The 20,830-nt window shown below is 29.0% G+C and overlaps 1 protein-coding gene across 5 annotated transcripts in view; it reads left to right on the top strand.

Moving 5' to 3' along the window:
* The window catches only part of LOC142323661 (GAS2-like protein pickled eggs), a 271,769-nt gene that overhangs the window by 81,247 nt on the left and 169,692 nt on the right, over positions 1-20,830 (top strand). For all 5 annotated transcript variants that reach the window (XM_075363713.1, XM_075363712.1, XM_075363711.1 and 2 more), the window contains exon 2: positions 9,402-9,572. In XM_075363713.1, coding sequence (XP_075219828.1) covers positions 9,402-9,572 — 171 coding nt within the window. The remainder of the gene's footprint in view (positions 1-9,401; positions 9,573-20,830) is intronic.

Here is a 20,830-nt window from a genome sequence, read left to right as displayed (position 1 = left end):
AAAAATTATGACTTTTACTGAGGTTGGGTTTCGCTGGACTAACGGTGATTTTTTTTAATAATTAATATTATATTTCACACAAATAAGCCCATTAACAAGGTGATATGGTTTATCTGTGCCCTATTTCTAGACATTAGTTAATAAGGAATCTATAATTAATTCTGTTTAGGAGTTATAAGGAAATACTTGTAATAGCATTGTTACATTATTTTCACAATAATAATATTAATGGCAGCGTGAGTGTTGCTTATATTAATAAGTTGTACTGTATTATGTGAGGTTTGTGTGTGTGTGTGTGTGTGTGCGCAAGTCATTGAGTATGATTTGAAATTGTTTGTAAACAGAAAGGAAACCTGTCGTGATAGGTATTCCTTTATATGGAGGTTTGTGTAAATGGATTTTACATAATAAATCGGGTAGTGGTGTCCTTGAATAATTCCAAGCCAGTCTCTTGAAGGTCTGATAGCGGCTGCCACCTTCGATCTGTCTATGTGCCGATCGTCTCGACTTATTATCTAAAGAAAGAAAGAATGATCGAATGAAAAAACTAACATATCCAAATACAGTATTCAACCTTTGTATTTATCTTATGTTTCTGCTAACCGAATTACCCGCAATTCGTAAGCTATAAATTCTTCTTTCTTATAGAAGAGAATCCTGGAATAAATTTAAAAAAAATCTTAGCAGCGAAAGCTGTTTCAAAATTAATTTTCTTTCGTTTTTTTAATTAAAATTTTTTCTTAAAGTCAATTATGAATACTTTTCTGTCTAGATCTGTAGGATAAAAATATATTGCGTAAAAATTTGATTTTTTTTTTTAATTTAGTACGCAAATCGAATTACAGTAATGTTTCGGATAAATCCATTCGACAAGTTTGTTTAAAACCAATTTGATTCACCTTAATTCACATGATGTACAGATCAGATCGAGATTACTGACTTTTGTTTATAATTTTTATGAAACTAGGACATATTATGTGATTTACAGACAGTACTTAAGTTTCTTGTAAATAACCATATGCAGTTTTTCTCATAATATGCTTGTACAGTAAACTTAAAATTTTTAAGTAAAAAAAAGTTTGAATTTTCCGTGATCCGAGTTTTCAGTTATTTGTCGTAATCACAATTTATAGACGAACTGATGTTAAACGTAAATCGCTCCGGAAAAGGGTACATCTGTTTTAGGTAACCGCTTTACTATATCGAATGTATTCGAAAAATTAGGAGTGAAGTGGTTTATGTATTCTTTTCATTTAGACGAAAAATTCTATTCTTTAATATAATTCCAAACCCACTCCAGTTTTCATCTGGAAGGTTCTACGTTGAAATCCTTATCAGCTTTTGTAGTATTCTTATTCGTATAAAAATGACGTAAAATTTCCACTTACACATTTCAGGTTTATGTGGTGAATTACAGCATTTATGTACGGATATGTTGGATTTTAAATTGTATGTGTTTTTTTGTATTGTATTAGATATTTTAGAAAAGATAAGGAGACTCTAATTTAACCGACAAGGTACTTCAACCGTTAGGTTTGTTATCCATCCACCGGACAGGAAGAGTCCCTGAATCAACCCGTGGGTTGTTCAGGCCTCTCCCACAAGTCAGATACCAAGAATGAAATGGCTTTTCAGGTCATGACGTTCTCAGCATGGAATTTAGTAGGTTTCGACCTGCACCCATCAAACCGACAGTGAGGAAGAAGGGTTAATGATAAGGAAAAACGGTGGGTGGTGAAGATGATTCACCTTTAAAGAACCGCTGTTCGTATAAACATCCCAACCCCGTAGGGGAAGACATGTGACAGAAGGTAGGGGAAGACAGAAGGTATGTGACGCTTCCGGTCGCCACATACCCCCCCCCCTTCATAACCCTGATGGGCTTTAAAGGGAGTAGGATTTCGCCTTCTAACTTTTTACATCTCATAGTAATAAGCCAGGCTTCGTTGGTTTGCCACCGATGTAAATGCCTGGGTAGACATTTACATCAGTGATTTATAACTCAGCTTTTGCCTTCGCTGCACTCAAAAACTGCCCTCGTCTGTCCGTATAAACAACTCCACTCGGTGGAAAGCTAAGGCTCCGTTCAGGTACGGGCATCCACTCACCGGAAATTCAAGAGCCAGTAAAAGCAGGTGCAGGATTCATGAGCGAACAACCTTTCCTGTTACCGCAGTTGAATGGCGTGTTAAAGTGTCCAACTGAACTAAACCACCAAACCCCCACTTGAGGTGAGTTTTATTGACTAAAATTTACAACAAAAAAAGGGTTGTAAAAAATATTAAAAAAAAATTATTTTCCATGAAGAAATGGAAACTTAAATTTGATTTTATAAATTGTAGTAAATAAACTACGTATACTAAATATAATAGTTAAAAAAAATCCAATAATTCCTAGACCGCTATAGATCCAACTGATGTGAAATTATTTTTTTACTTTTGAAGTCCATCGATTGAATTCCGTGTATTAGCTATAAGGAGGAATTAAAAATAAAGAGTCACTGAAGCGTTAAGAAATGTTGGGAAATTGTTGTTCTGATACTACATCTCACGTTGCGTTGAAATTCTCAGTATATGATCAGATTGATTATCCTTGGATTACTTGACTGCGCATCAAATATTTAATGTTTCTCCAGTAATAAAGCAGTAACCTTACTATTTCTCTATGTCTGAGTTGCAAGTCAACCTGCCGTTTTTATAGTTAAAAATGTTGTTTCTGATTCAGTTGTTCGTTTGATTAAAATTAAATTAATTTTTTATAACTTCTAATCTTAAGACTAATAATGAGTTCTAATTTCCAGTGATAATGTTAATTTAGTAAGCTATGATGTATTAAAGTATTGAGTTATAGTAAACGGTTGTTATTGTATGACAAAATATCATCTTTAATTAGTCCACAGAAATAAAATTTGGAATTACGGTCTTATGTACGTGTGTTTCAGCAATCTACGAGTATATTTACATAGAGAACATCGACTAGCCGTTAAATTCTCGTTACCCTACCGACCTTAAGGGAATCCTTTTTTTCTAAAATTCTTTTCCTAGAAATTTCCGATCCGAAAAAAGCTTCTTATGTTTTTCCAAAATGCGTTACGAAAATTATTGGGAAAAAATTTGAAATCACCGAAGAGTTTTCTAAAAATTGAAATCCGGAACCGCTAAAATTTGACCCCTAAAGCTGAACCGCTAAAATCCTGAAAATTTGTAGCCGCTTTTAATTTACGCTTATTAAAAATAAATTTACTTTTATTTATGATTTCCTGTAAGTAGAATTGCATTTTATGTTACGTATGTAGTACTTATTATGAAACAGGTTCACCGTGTAAGTTGTACTGCTGTTGTGAACTTAGATTTATGTTATGTTACACTCATGCTAGTTAACATTAGTTGTTCGTAATATCCCCAAGGTAGTGCATCCATAATACTACATTTTCTTTTTATGTATCATTCTCTCGTCATAATCCACCTTGAACTCCTTTACGAGTGATTACTTACAAATTTCTTTAAATGAACATCACGCATTAAACTCTGTGGGTCTTCGGGTTGTAATAAGGAGGAACAAATTTTAGACTATAGCAATAAATCCGCCTTGGCAACATTTTTTTCTGAAGTCGAACTAGCTTTACCCCACCAAATATTTAATTCCCTTAATGTATTAATTTTCAAAATTTTAGACGCCTCTTTAACCAACATCGTTCATAAACGTGATATTCAACTTCTTAGATTTCCTGAAATTCAGAGTGAATCCTTTGATCTTAAACTTATCTTTATCATCTTTGAGTTCTTAGGAATAACTCTCGGGTCCCGTGCCGATTCATTCATTAATATAGTCATCTTTACCGATAAAATCACCTCACTCGTTCGACGTACTTCCTATCTTTTATGATTATACCCCATCATCTACTTAAGACGTAGTGTTCATTTTTGAATGCAGAACACTCTCCGAATTTGTCAAAAACCTCGTATGAAGGCGGTCTTGAATTATCAGTTAAGAACATTTCTTCGACCAAGTTCACAGCAGTCGCGTCCTACATATATAATAATTCCTTCATTTTTTTTTTTTTGGATATTTCTACATCCTGATATTTATAAAAAGGTTTCTCGGTCATATATAATGATCGACCAGTGTTACAGTGTAAAATGAATCATTCGGATACAATGCTCGATTTAATTAATGTCCCTTCGAACTTAACTCATAAGTTATTCAAGCGTATCTTCGTTATAGCTCACTTAACGATGTTATTCCTCCGTCTTGTACGTATACCGCTCTATATGTATTCTTTCGATTTATTCCACGATGTGCTTCTACTTGGTTTTATAATCATTCTGTCAAGGTGAGGTCTCCATATTGAAGCTTGATCTTAATATAATGTCTGATGTATCCCTTGAGCAGCTTATTGGATAGTCCTTTAAGTCACAAACTTTAAATATTTCTAAGACCTTCTCTAAAACGTTGACCCTGATTATTGCCCGCATCTTTGTGAATAATCTCAGAAAAATCTATTTTTCTCTTAAGCACACTAGGTACTCAAAGGATTTTAACAGGCAGCATAGACCGCTTTAAGCACAAAATTTATACCGAGCAAGATCTAATCGATCCGGGTTCTTAAATTTACCAAGTTTTCCTGCCAGGAAGAAGACGGTTAGATCATAACTATGCTGTACATATACATCTACATAGCCTACATAAGTATTCACCTAGACCTTGTTGTTGTCCCCTGATGAATTCACCTCGAGGATTGACTTTGCTTAGTATGACGTGAAATATTGATTGTCGTTCATCGTTTTATAACTAGGAACCTGATCGTGTTCCTCTACATCGATAACAGTGATCTGATCTTCCTCATCCGCTTAATGTATTCACGAATCTTTTTAAACTTAATTAAATTCAGCCACATAACATTATTATCGACCGTTTGATATCTAGCATGTAGGAGAGTCGTGCCAAAAGCATCCGTGTTACTGGTAAAAAGTATTATTGGTCTTCTTTACAATTCTAATAATTCAGCCACCGCATGCGGCGTGCCTTTCCGCTATCAGAGAATGCCTGACCCCAGAGAACGTATCAGGCTAAATGATTGACACTTTTTACCACGGTTATCATAATTATTATCACACCTTCTTCCCTGTAATTCGATCTTTAAATCCCCATGCGATCAAACACAAATGGATCGATATTGGCAATTTATTGCTAGCGTTTTATTAGCTTCTGTGTTGAATACATCCACATCAGAGTTACAGTACTGATCAAACTCCTTTTAGTAATAACATTTTTTTTTTTTTACTTTATCAAAGCTCCTTTTTAAACTTCCTGTCGGCTATCTAGTTTCATGTTGTCAGTCATATTTCTTGATAACCAGTACATCACCACATAATTTTGGTTGTTTCATGCATGAAAAAATGTTCAAAATAGAGTTAATTTGCTTACCTTTTGCCCTGAAATGACATTATTTAACCTAAAAATCGTTTTGAATGCATTACAGAATACCAGGATAAAGGAATAATTAGTGATAAAAAGGAATAAAGTGATAATTAGTTATTCAACTGTCTTTGTACTTTACAGAAGAACAAATATGTTATTAAAAATAGTATAATTTCTGTATGTAATATTTTGCTATACAATTTTTTATATGGAAAATAAAATAATGGGATATGAGATTCCTCGTACTGGATCGTTGTAAAAGTTACAACAATGATTTGCTATCAAAAAAATATAAATGATAGAAATCTCAGTTTTATCTTTCAATCAAGTTTTATGACAATGATATACTAACAAATGTTTGTACAGATTAAATGTGCATATTTTATTTGCTTATATTATATAAATCTACAATATAAACAATCTGTTTCGCTTATTATTTTAAGAAAATTGAATTAAGATGTTATTTACATCAGTTTTCTCAGAATTAAATCCTCTACAAAGTTAATTAGAAATTTTTAATTGTTTATTGGTAAAATAACAAAGTTATTATGTTCCAAACCTAAAAAAGTGTATTTTTCTTCAAAACATTTTTTTTTTACTCCGTTTTTCTTAAAACCTAAGCGAGATAGAGGTCTACCCACTGGGTTGGTCTAGTGGTGAACGCGTCTTCCCACATCAGCTGATTTGGAAGTTGAGAGTTCCAGCCGTCAAGTCCTAGTAAAGTCAGTTATTTTTACAGGGATTTTAATACTAGATCGTGGATACCAGCGTTCTTTGATGGTTGTTGGGTTTCAATTCACCACACATCTCTGGAATGGTCGAACTGAGACTGTACAAGACTACACATCATTTAAACTCATACCATCCTCATTCATCCTCTGAAGTATTATCTGAACGGTAATTACCGGAGGCTAAACAGGAAAAATAAAGAAAGCGATAGAGGTCTGGGACCACTTTTATTCAATTTCTTAGTAAAAAACTAAAAGCACCAAATTTATCCCTTGATTTGTATCCCCCAAAATTTTAGTACGGTTTAATTTCACAGAGGGAGAGAAAGCAGGGCCAAATGTTTTGCTAGCCGTAACTCGCTAACGAACTGTTTTCTAACCTTTGTTTGTATGAACTTTTTTTCATTACTTTTGGCTATAGAATTATCTCCCGAGAGATTGCCGTGCAATTTGGAATCACTCTGTATATACATCCGCGGTGAATTTAGTGTTAGTGACTCACCGGTTACGTAGCTAATGTCTAAAGGTATTTAATTTTTTATCGGTACAATTTCCATGCTTTGGTAACATAAAATGAAATAAATCGACTGAGAAATAGTAGTATAATATAATTCAAGGACGAGAAGATTAGTATACCGTAGCGGCCTTCTTTTTCTTTTGCGAGTTAGAATAGAGAGATAATGGAGAATTGAATTACCTTTAATTTTAAATTTAAAAAAAAAATTGAAAAATCAGTTAAAAAAAAAGTTGCATTATCAGAAATTTTTATTAATTATATTGTAACTGAAAATTTACATAAACGAATATTTAATTTAACAGTGAAAATAGATTATTAATTTAAACACGTTTCTGCTTTCCTTTTTATTAATATTCAATACTTTGTGTTACTGTGTTTGTTAGGTTAGGTCTGCCGAATCGAAACAGTCTATTAGAAGCGTAATGTGAGTTGCTGTATTCTGTGGTTCTTAGGGATAGGCTTGTGTACTAGGTAATTCTTTGATTTAATGAATATAATAATGTTTACCAGGAAGTAAAATTACAATCGCCATACGTTTATTCGTACGGGAAAACGTGATCCATAGTCGTGATTATTATAAGTCAACATGACTGTTTCGATTATAAATTACAAAGAGGTCATATAACAACTTAAAGTTTATATTTTATTCATTTATTTGTAAATATTTTAAAATCCGATTTTTATCTACCTATAACTTTTATTATCAAATATTTTTAGTGGTGGTATATTTCATTAATTTTTGTAATTTATTTTTGATTATTATATTACAGATATTATTTTATATTTATTATATATTTTATATTATACATATATAATTACAGATATGTAGTAAATTCAATTCGTTAATTATCTATTAGTTGATATTATAAGTTCAGTCGCACTAGTTTCATGTACGTCGCTGTTGTTTATGAACTAATTTACAGAATATTTTTTTCTTCATTTCTACTAATACTATACTCTTATATTAGATTAAATTATCGCTTTGTTCATATTGCAGTTTCCTCTCTCCGCTTTTCTGCATCTAAGATTATTTATTAACCCCCGTACCCTTAAATAAGTCCTATCAACCTATAATTGATCTAGTGGAAATTAACCAAAAAATTATTATATGTCAAATTCGTATCGCAACTTTTTCATATTGCACTTTATCAGCCGTCATGATTTTCAATGTTCTTATTAAAAAACCACCGTATTTTCAAAATTTCTTGAATTGTATTTAGGCGTTCTAGTTTTTATTGTTACAAATCTGTGAAACACTATATTCTGCACAAAAGGTTATCAATTTTTTTTTAATTCAGTAATCTATGTTCAATAGATACAATTTAATTTTTACGGAAAAAATGTTTTTGTTACATAAATACTTCCTTGCTTTTTTAATTTCTTTCCCGCATTGTCATCGTAGTTAAAACTTAAAAATGTCTATTAGTGGTAGCTGTATATTCTGTTATTTAATACTCAATTTATTGTTATCATTTATTCTATCATTATATTTCTTTTCCATTCTTGTTTACTTACAAATTAATTTTCTTTTCCGGCTTTGAATCGAGCTGCTATTCAAATTTTTTTTAATTTTTGGTTTTGTTTGAGATAGTATAGCTATTCACTAAACAGTCTCTGAATTTAATTCAGCCGATACAATTTTTTTTTTCAAGTATTAAGAGATTTTGATTTTTTTATAGAATTTTAGTAATTATTCTTGAAGGAACTGCTTCGTTTCTTTTTTTATTTTGATAAAGGTTATTATTTTACATTGCATCAGATTAACATTGTTGGATTAATTTATTTGATTTAATGTACAAATACTTTTTCATACGTAAATCTGATTTAAACATTTGTTTATATATATAAATATATGTTGTCTTGTTATTAGATAGAGCAGTTATTAGTAACTCAATATAAATAGGTAATTTAAAGGAGAAATAACTTACACGGTAGGTATTTAAAAAATGAAAGTTTTATTATTTTACTGTATATAAAAATATTTTCCTTTTTTGCCAAACAATATTGTATTGAATTTCACATATTTATTTTTTAACAATAATTCCATTTGAAGTTAATTAGCCATTTTGTTTATAACTAAAGTTTTAACAATTTTATTTAAAATTTCAATCTTCAAATAGTTTGTAACTGAGAAGATTATTTCTTCACAAAAGATTATATATCGTTTTGAAATTTAAGTCACTTGATAATATCCACCGCAATTGAGTTTGAAATAATATTTACATGCATGCATTAGGGGTCACTTTCACAGAACTAAAAATAGTTAGTTTTAAATTTTAAAAGAAAATATAATTTTTTAAAAAATAGTTTTCAAAGATATAAATTTTTATAAATTAACATTACCACTATTTGTAAATTTAAAAACGTAACGTTTCAGTCTTTATATTATATTTAATATATAAATTCATATTGTATTGGTTTAAACGTGTATGTGTACCGGTATATTCTTTATTTAAATAAATCAAACCGGTCCGAAAATTTGGAATTCTGTCTAAAAATCATAAAATGAAAAATTAAGTGATACTATGTCCATTATTATATTTATGTATCGAGTTGAGGAAACCAGTTTATAGGAATGCATGACGATTTTTTAATTTTAATATAAATCCTTATTTTTTACTTGATTCTCATTTACTTGACCGTATTCATAGTTTGTATACTTATTAAAATATATTTGTAAATTTAATTTTTATTAATATTTAAAAGGATGTAATTGTAATATATTTTTGTTTCAGATGTCGGTGCTTTTAGAATCGCGGTCTTTTAGACCGTTTAAATCTAGCGAAGAATACCTGTACGCTATGAAAGAAGATTTGGCAGAATGGTTAAGCAACTTATATCCAGAGCTGTACATTAATGTTGAAAATTTTATGGATCGTTTAGATACAGGAGTAGCACTTTGTAAGGTATGTAATAAAAATGAATAAATAAAATATTTATACGCATTTACAGTTTTTCTTCTCGTAACTTAATAATAAAACAGCAGGCGTAACATCATTACTTTATTATTCGCAAGCCGGAAATATTTATTGCCTCTTCCGCCGGTGTTTTATAATATGAATTTTAAATAGTTGATGGCATATTTTAGTATAATATTATTACATTATTTCGATTGTATGTATTTTTGTATGCACGCGCACGAACACGCGACCATTTTTTTTCTGTTCGCGTGTGTCTACAAAATTATTTTATAATTACGTATTATTTATTTATTTAATTTCAAATTATTGTCGATTGTATAATCAGTGTTTTTCTATTATAATAATTTATTTTTTTATTTACGCGGTCTAATCTGTATGAATATCTGTAATAATAACGATTCTAAATTACCGTAACATTGAATCAATAAATTTATTGTTTCATTTTTTGTAGGGTGGTAAGGTTTGTTGTAGGTTTTTTAATTTTTTTTTGCGATTCATGTAAGAAACAAGCATTTCGGACAAAAATGAGTCATCCTTTAGTTTTCATATTTTTAAAATTTATTTATTGTTATAATATTTTCATAATTATATAGAAAAATGAGATTTGAATTAAGAGAAATAAAAAAAGCTGGGGCGAAGTATCGCTTGACTTTCTCGGCTACGTCGGTCAATTCATACAATAATTTGAAAAGCTTTTTCATTGCACAATCCTGCCGGCTTCGCCAGTAACAGATTTGCGTAAGTAAAATTTTCTCTAAATCTAACACCGCCTTCAATAAAGGTTAAAATAAGAAAAAGAATATTTTCAAAAAACCTTTCTGCATTTTAGGTCCGAGATCTGTAATTTAAAAAATTGTAGACATTTTAAAAATATTTAAAATTAAATATTTTTAATTTCGAAGGGAAATAAAGCAAAAGAACAAAAAAAAACATGCATTTCAATTGTAAGGGGTTGATGTTTTGAATATTTTTTGTGGGGGCTATTTAAATAAATAAATTTCTATGGGTTATCTATTGTAGGTAACATATTTTCTTTAATAACGTTTTATCTAAAATATCTCTGAAGAAAATCGAAATTGGTTTTTTTAGCCATACCCCCCTCCCTTTTATAGCAATCATTGAGCCAAATTTGATTGATCGAAGCAAAAGTTATTAACGCAAAAGTAGTACGACACATAGATATGGTTCTTTGATCTAGTTAGACTGGTTAGATCCTAAAACATAAAAGATTTGCAAAAACCCGATTCCCTACCTTAGACATGATCACCGTACTTTTCCCCTTAATGTACCTATTCTAGCTATATTCGCCGGGAAAGTAAAATGAAAAAATATCAAAGCAAAATCTTAAGCATTTTTTTTAATGCTTTCTCAGTTAGATTTTATAAATAATAGTTCGAAAAAGTTTTCTAATAGACTCCAGATTTTCATCTTTATTTTTCTTAAAATAAACTATAAAATCGTAACTTAGATTAATCAAATAAATGATTTTAAAATATTATTTTATTTTAATTCATATATTATGAAATAATTTATGGTAAAATTAACTTTACTAAAATTATTCATTCGAATTGTATGATAAATCTCATTTCTTAAAGATTTAAAGTGTTTGTGCGCGTGCGCGTGCGAGCGGGCGTATGTGTGTGTTAGTAGTAATGGTGACGATTTTGAACAACCACCTGAAATTTACTCTTAACATAATTTCCACTTTAATTTCATTTTAAAGTAATTTTGACTTTAGTGTTCACATGTTTTTCTTTTCAATGTGAATTCTGTTAAAATAATTACAATGGATCACAGCCCATTAAATTCCTTTATGTCATTGCCGTAAACATAACACGCACATACAATCTTAGTATCGCCAAGGTAGGTATGAATTACTCCCTTTTTCTTCTAGTATCAGATAAGGAAAAATCTAACCAAAATGAATTATCAATTTCCAACTATTTAAATACTTAACACAGTATCACCACAGAGATTTAATAATAATAACAAGATAAACAGAAAAATAAGGAGAAGCAGGAAGAAGTAGTTAAAATATAAAGTAAGAAGAAACAAGAGAAAATAGTTGGAAAATCGTGGGGTGTTAAACAAATGTTTTATTGTAATAAAAAAAAAACATAAATTTGAATGAATTAAAAGTAGTTACAAATAATGTTCCGACTACTATAGAAACAACAATAAAACGTTTATTTGGAATGGATACAAAAAGAGCAACCGTTGCTGGAATAATTAATAGACATTTTATAGAAAATGGGAATCTTGTTACAGATATAGCGGATATAAATTATACTGATAACTACCGTAAACAAAAAGATCCGTTAATGCATTAACAGACTCTTATTGCGACAACATAATTATTTTACAAATTTTACATGCAAAACTTAAAAACGGAAAATTAATGATTAAAAAAGAAATTTGTGGATCTTGTAACACGTATTTACCGGGTCAGTCTTCCAAGTACAAGTTTATAGGACATGGCGTTAAGGCTAAAAACCTAATATTATTGTAAACAAAAACATATAAAGTTAAAACAGATTTTAAGAAAAGTACTGGAAACTGTTTTCGACATATACAGAGGCAGAAGGAAAATAGAGCAACTTTCAAAAGATTTACCTGGAAATTTAAACAAAATTAGAACAGATTTATTTTCTTTTTGGTTAGGATGTTGCACAGGATTGTACGGGGATATGTAGTAAAAGAGACATGGAAACATATTTAATCGAAAATTACAATTTTTTCATAGCTTGGGATAAGTTCGATAATAACTCCACGAAATTAATTGTTAAAAACGATAACACTGTATTACTACATTTCTTAACACGGGTTAATTCCAACACAAGAACTAAGATTTATAATAAGTTTGTTTGTCAGTTTAACTTCTGCTAGAGTAAATACAGTTGAACCTCTACATAACGAACCTCGATATTGCAATAACCTCGATTATACAACTTTTTTACTGCATCGTGACATTTTAATAACGGCATTAAATTTAGTATTTTGGACATCTCTGTGAGTGTAAAGTAGTTATTGTTTTGATTTCTCTACCTAAATTGTACCTGTATGCAAACACAAAGTATTCTTGACGATAGTTAAGAATGACAGGTTGTTTTGATTGAACTGGTAAAGTGAAAATTACCAAGATTCTCTTATAACCCATTAACAATAAAATTCTAACAAAAAATTTAACACGTGTTCTGCAGTTACTGTTTTTCTATACATTAAAGTAGCGGAATTTCCCGCAATCCATTAACTAACGCAGAGCACTAAAATTACTTTGCAAATTCTTATTCATTTATCGAAACGAGACATAACATTTATGTGCAGTACGTAGACAACAAATAGAATTTTTAGAAAACGTTTAACACATAATTCTCTATTGTTCAGTACATATCTACAGTTCACCGATAATCTTTCCGAAGAACCTATATTTAACTTATTTTTTCCCAGGATTCTCGATTCCATTATACAGAGGTTCGACTGTAAAACACTAGGTAACCGCATCGTAAACTTCTTATACAGTCCGAATAAGAGATTAGGAGAAAGGTTTAAAAATGAAAAACCCAAGAGACTTGGAATAACGCGCTTGGAAGCTACAATTTACAATTATAATAAAGATTTCGAAGTAGAATATTACTGATCAGTTAAAGATCATTTAAGATATTGTTGGTAGTTGTTTTTAAGAAGCAGTCGAAAGTATTTTAAAGATGCTCCGTTTTATTCAGTGCCTCTTTCAGAACAGTGGAAAAAGATTTGCTATTCTTTAACAAATAGCTGTTGTATGGTTTATAAAAACATTTTAAATTATGGACATCGGTTATCTAAATAAAAACGGGTAACATTGTTGGTTACAACATTAAGCTTCCAGAAAACATACAGCAAAGAGAAAAAATAGTCCATTTTATTAGTAATTCGTTTTGTTTTAATCTTTTACTGATAAATTATTTAGAAATATTCGATAACGCAGAAGATAAAAAGAAACTAAAACTTGTGCGCAGATCTTACAATAAATCTAGTAGAACATATTTTTCTAAACTTACAAGTTTGTTAGCTCCTATACCAGTTGTGGATTTACAAGAAAGGGACTTAATACATACAGAAAATTGCATGCCGTGTGTAAGAAGAAAAAGATTAAACATAAACAGTAATCTAAGTATGAACAACGTGCATGAAATGACCCCGCTTGTAGAACCTAAAGTTTCTTACTTAAATTAAAGGAAGCAAGAAGTGGAAGAAGCACTTTAAGAAAAGAGTACAAGAGTAAAAACACAATATCTTTAGAATAAACTAAAGAAGTATTAGCGATAACAGAAATATATGAAAATTGTTAAACAAGTTAAATCACAATGGAAGGAATTAATTTTACATTCCAAATTCAGTTTGTCTGTTTCTTCGGTAAACGACAAGAGCAAATTTATATATGTTAGTGTTCTAATAAAAACGGAAGAACAAGATTTCAAGGTTTGTTATCTTAAAGGAGCATTAAAGCATTAATTAATAGAATTTTCTAAACCAACTGAAATTTTAAAACGAGAAGGTTTCTTTTAACGTTTCATATTTATCGCAATCTAATTCGGGATTACAAATTTATTTTTGGCCTAAAGAAAAACCGTTTTTAAAAATAGAACCTAAAGGCGATATAAATTATAAGGGCGCTTTGTTCCCAAATATAGTGTGCGTAATTAAGTTCGAAGTATTCCAAGATCCAAAATAATTGCATGAATTTAAATACGCGTAAGAGCAGATTGAAGTTGTGGCTATTAAAAATAAAAATACAACTTATCCTATAAAAAATTGTAGTCGCTTAGAATCTGTAGAAGACGGGAAATAATTAAACCAGTACAATACATTGGTAAAACACGATATATGTTTTTAAAAAAAACTTATTTATTTATTTCTAACTATTGGTTCGAAAAAGAAATGGCGGAAAAAGAGATTCTGTAGATTGAAATTCTAAATTCCGTATAAAAAAGGACAAATTTAAAACAACTTCAACAAAAATTAAAGAAATGTTAATAATGTTGGCGAAGTTAGTAATATTTCTCTTAGACACCGATTTGGTATTTAAGTGACATTTAACTTATAAAGTTATTTTTATTTTTTTTCTTATTGAAACATTCGCAATTTGTAACTAAATCCTCCCAAAATTGGTAATCTCTTTCGAAGTACCATTTCATGACGCCAAAATGTAACATGTAATTGACGAATTAATCGGGCAACAGAGGTAAACATGGACCGATTTGAATAAATTTATAGTAGGAAAAATAATTTGATAATAGGCTTACTAAAATCTATTTTTAGTGTTTGTCTACTCATATTTTCCCTTTATGATGTATTTTTATAGCAATTAATGTTACATTTCAGTAGCTTTCTTGTTTAGATCACGTCATTCATAAGGTTACAAATATGCCTTATGTGCGAAATACTTTTATTCTTTAGATCCAACGACACATTATGCAAATGTTTCGCACTAAGATTTTTGATTAAATCTGTTTTTCCAAATTTTTTTGGAAAATAATTGGTACATAAGCTGAATATTTAACATCTCGAAGAATCATTTGTACCTGGAAAATTTCATAAGTAACAGATTGGCGTTAATTAATAACAGAAAGTGGCAACCTTTTTCTGCTTATCTACAACATCTGCAATCTTCTCTTTACAAGATATGAACTGGGTATATAAATTCTAATGGCTAATCTATACAAATTACCTCTAAGTTTCTTTTTTAATTTTTATTACGAGACTTTTACAAAAATAAATCTAACATAATTTACAAGAGATTTCGTTTACTACAAATTTACGTTAAATTATCCACAGAAACCTATTTATACTATTGTATAATTTAAGAAACGTTAACTAAAATTTCTGGAATCGTTTTTATATTACGTATAAACAAATAAAAATTTCCGTTAAATTACAAAAAAAAAGAACTGTTTACATTACTATACAATTTAAAAAGAGTTAATGTAATTTTCAACAACTAAAAAACTATTATACAATTTAGGAAGTACTTAATAAATTTTTTACATTAGTATACACAAATTTTACGAGTTTACATCAATAAATTATTCAAAGGAAGGCTTTTACAAATAATACAACAAGATTAATCTTAAAAATGTTTTCCGTTAAATTGCTAACAACTGAGAAAAAAAAACTGTTAGAACTATTATACAATATAAAAAATATTTATTAATTTTTTTACTACGGTGTGTTACAAACTATTTCTTCTGTTAAAAGTTACACAAACTTTTTAACGCGGATACAAATGGAAGAACATCTAACTTCAACTGTACAGAAAACGAAATGGACGCCAAGATAAGTGATTTAGTTTTAGCTTTAGAAGTAGTTTATAGAAAATCCCAGAAATACCGTACAACTCATATTCTAAAATAATGTGCTATAACTTTGTAAAGAACAATAAGATAATCTATAGAATTCATAAAGAGAAAAACCGTGGTTAACAAACAATGGTGTAATTACTTCCAAAAAAATTAGAAACAAATTAATTCTAAAAAAGAATAGCTTAGATAAATTTTACAAATCCAAAATTAGACATCATATTAATATTTGAAAATTAATTATTTTAGAGTAAATTGAAAATTCTAAAAACAATAACAAAAAGCAATGGAACCTATGAAGTAGATTTTGAAAAACAGATAAGGATACATCCTTTACAGGCAACATACATTCTTTAAATTCTCAGTTTGCAAATTTAAGCGTGAACTTATCTAATTCCATTCCCCTAAAAATAAAATTAAAACAAAAAATTAACATTAATAGTACTCGTATATATCTGGAAGTGGTTACAAAACAGGAAATTTCAAACAAAATAAAACTATTAAAAATATATAAACTTGGTGTCCAGATAATATCCTTTTCTCACTTGTTGAAATACTAGAAGAACATTTACGTAAACCAGTGGCATAAATTTTTAATTTATTTATAGAAAAACGTATATATCCAAAAGATTAAAAAAAAGACACACAATTGTACCAATTTACAAAAATAAATGTAAAAAATGTGCTCCAAGCAGTTACCGACCCATTCCTTGTTACCTATATTTAATAAAATGTTTGAAAAATGCTTTTACAATTGCTTATATTTTTTGTAACAAAATACGAAATTGTCTCGAAATCTCAATTCGATTTTAGAAGAAAATCAAATACAGAAATTGCTATCTCTAAATTAATTTTAAAAATCGATACTAACACGTTGTAATACTTTTAGGTTTCCAGAAAGCATTTATTGTAGTCGACATCTCTATATTAAATGGATAAACATCTTATTTTAACGAAAGATATTGTAGTACTAAAATTAAAAATAATGTATCAAAATGGGAAAAATAACCTGCGGAACTCCACAGGGAACCTTTTTAAGCCCGTTATTACGTATTTAATATATATATACGTAAGTAGCATTACAAATTTAAATGGGAAAATTATACTTTTTGCGGACGATACAGCTCTAATTGTTTAAGCAGACATGGACTTATTTTCTAAAACAAATAATGATTTAAATGGTTTTTTAAAAAATTGGCTGCAAGCCAGTAAACTATCTTCAAATCTAAGCAAAACAGAATATGTAAAATTTTCTAAGATTATGACACGATAACAGAATTCTAATACATAATTATGATTACGACCTTGACAAAAATTGTACCTGCCTAACAGTTAAAGCTGTTGACTCATACAAGTATCTAGCTAGCATAATGGATAAAAAGATGATTTTGAAGTTTCAAATAGATAAAGTAATTAAAAGCTTTAAATGTGGCAAAAGAGGAAATGTTTAAAAAAAGTGTATTTCGTTTTTATGCAGTCTTATTTATTGTATATGCTATTAAAATATGGATTAATGGTTTCACGTCAGAAGTGTTAGGAATACAGGAAAAAGCTGTTATTTCTTTCAAAATTTAAAAGTACTACCGGTAAATAAATTAAATTTATAAAATATAATAAGCGCAATCTTATAAAGGAAGAAACTGGCAACTTTCTAAAGGAAAATTATATTTCATTATAAGAAAATGATTACATCCTATTTAAGCCTTTATTATTAATTTCAGTTAAAAGCAAAATATTAACAAACGCCAAGCGCCAAGGAAAATATAACATTAACAAAACTCTGTCACAGATATTAAAAATCTTTTCCAACGTTTATATCATCTAAAAAATTATACACGCTTATTTATTGTTATTTTTTGATAAAAAATAAAAATAGCAGGAGCTCAATTGTAAATCAGATACAAATTATGCGTAATCGAATGTATATAAAAATAAAAAGATTAATCGATCGTTAAAAAAACGGTTTAAAAACCACTTTACATTTGGATTTATGAGAAAGTACTTGGTAGCCTAAAAAATAGTAAAAAAGTAGGCGTATGTGTTCATGATAAAAAATGCTGTATAGGCTATAAAACAACTATCTTAGAAAATGATTAAAAAAACTGAGTGAAAAACTACATTTTAGTAACACACTTTTATCATTTGCTTAAATTAAAAATCTTTATGTCTAAACAATCTTGTTATACTTTTTTTTCATAGTTATGATTTTCTTTCCTATACAGGGACACTTATAACCCAGTTTTGCTAAACACACACAAATAATACTAAATAATAATAGTGTTAGCATTACTTATTTCAAATTATTATACAAATGACATACACTGGATTTACCTTTTCTGTCTAAATATAAACTATTAATATTCTATTTTTAATCTTAATAAGTGTGGAATACATCATAAATATGTGTTTTCCTTCCTAACAATTTATTGAAGCGCTTTCCATGATGAAATTTCCTTATTTTTAAGCTTTACGATTATGCCTATAAAATCTTTCCGTGCGATCAACAAGTCGTAAATGTATTTTTAACAGTCGGATACTTATTCTCCACTCTAATAAAATGTTTATCGAAGTGCTACAGAAATACCTTCAACGGATTTTGCAGTTCTTGTTCGTTTTTCGGGAAATCTTTTTGCTTGAATAATCTACACATACACTTACAAATTCTTCAAAACATAAATAAATTGGAAACCGCAGATTTATTTTTTTTAAACTCTAAAATCATTTACATGTCCGAAATTTTCATTTTTTACTGCATTATTAGGAATAGTTAAATTGTAATATATATTGCCTTTTCTGTGATATTTCTCTACGACAGTAAAGTAACCTAAGTCTAACAAAAAGTTTAAATACAAATTTACCTCTTTATTATGCACTTCCTTGTGTTTTGAATGAGTAATTGATTTTTTCAAGAGAATAACATATTACGCGCTTAATTTAGTAACGGCAATAATATCTGTATAATTATGCAAAAGAGCCGAAATAAGTTTGTCAGGTAAACATAAATTTTCTAAATATATTTGATTATCTGATTGTGTCCGATAATTATCAAATACTCCTTGTTCTTAATAGTTTACAGTAGAATACACGTTATAAATACTAGTATTTCTACCTAACATTCTATAGCTATCGTGTCAGTTGTTTATGCCGCTCGTAATATCTTCCTTCAATCCAAGTATTTTTAACCAAATTATACTCCTCATCATCTATAAGCCCGTAATAAAATCTAAAAAAGTGATTATCCATAAAACCAAAATATTGAATATTATTTAAACCACTGGAAAGCATGCCGCTCACTCAGTTTTACGCAGGCGTTAATAACTGATCGCTCGATAATATCATTTGATTTTAATAAGTTGGAAATGAAATTTTGATTTAACTTATTCTGTATGCGTCTTTTGAAACAAATCTTATTTTGTATTTCGTAATTATTTATAAAATAGAAAATTTTCTACTAATTCATAGAATTTCTCTTCTAGCAAAGAGAAAAATTACGTTTATTGTCACATTAAATGAACACTTAAAAAACTAAACTCTTAGACACGTACTAAATAGTTACTCAGAAGAAAAAAAATAATAACAGAATATTACACCATTTGTCGGGACAATATAACAAAATTACTAATACGTTTTAAGATCTTCAATCGTTTGGTAAATTAATTGATCTACAGTAATTAATAATTAAAAGCAACACAACGTCCTTTTAAACAGTTATACATGTTTTATTGTCCTTCAAATCTTTACTATTACACAGAGCGAGTTAAAAGTATGAAAATCGCTCAAAACAACTGTAAAACCGTCCGAGATAAAATATTGTTATTTTTAGGACAAGGTGTCGGTCAACTACTTAACGTTTTGACGAGGAATAGAATTTCAACCCCTTCGGAGGGGCAGTAGTCAAGGGGTTGCAATTAAGATATTTTAAATGGTATTGTGCGATACATCATTTTAAAGGTCTCTTTAAGACAAAAAAATGTATAAATAAAAAGTTGTTACAATGTCTGTACCTAAAATGGCGGCGGGGTAAATTTTGAAATTTACTAACTTAGGAAGTAAGTTTAAATAATAGAATTAAATAAAAATAAATTAAACCAAATTTATTATAATATAAAAATAGAATAAAAATCAACCTTACCAACAGTTTATATTATATCCCTAGCGCATTCGGTCATTCGACCATCCTCAGAAAAAAACTTTTTCATAATTTAAAACATACAAATTAAAATATCAATTAAAGATATTATAAAATATTAAAGGCATAACAACTGATCGTCATTGTATAAAAATAATTACGTCAGTTCAGCAAGAGTGTCAGTTGTTATGAGACACTATAAATTTCTGCTTTAATGGTTCTTTAAGATAACACACCTTAAAATCTTGTTCTACTTACTTTTTTAATAAAACACTAACATAAATTTGCCTTGTCGTTTACCGAAAAAAACGGACAAATTGAATTTGGAATGAAAAATTAATTCCTTCCATTGTGATTTAACTTGCATAACAATTTTCATTTATTTTTCTGTTATCGCTGAAGCTTCTTTAGCTTATTCTAAAGATTTTGTGTTTTTACTCTTCTACTCTTTTCTTAAAAGTTCTTCTTCTTCCACTTCTTGTTTTCTTTAATTTAAGTAAGAAACTTTAGGTTCTACAAGCGGGGTCATTTCATGCAGTTGTTCATTCTTAGATTACTGTTTATGTTTTTTTTTCATTTTACAAACGGTTTGCATTTTTCTGTATGTATTAAGTCCCTTTCTTTTAAATCCACAACTGGTATAGGTTCTATCAAACTTGTAGGTTTAGAAAAATATGTTCTACTAGATTTAATGTAAAATCTGCGCATAAGTTATAGTCATTTTATCTTTTGCGTTATCTAAAATTTATAAATAATTTATCAATAAAAGTTTAAAACAA

Source organism: Lycorma delicatula, chromosome 4 (genome assembly GCF_047948215.1).
Source record: "Lycorma delicatula isolate Av1 chromosome 4, ASM4794821v1, whole genome shotgun sequence".
Classification (NCBI taxonomy): Eukaryota; Metazoa; Arthropoda; class Insecta; order Hemiptera; family Fulgoridae; genus Lycorma; species Lycorma delicatula.
The sequence above is the reverse complement of the archived record's forward strand: the minus strand, read 5'-3'. Positions and strand labels throughout refer to the sequence as shown.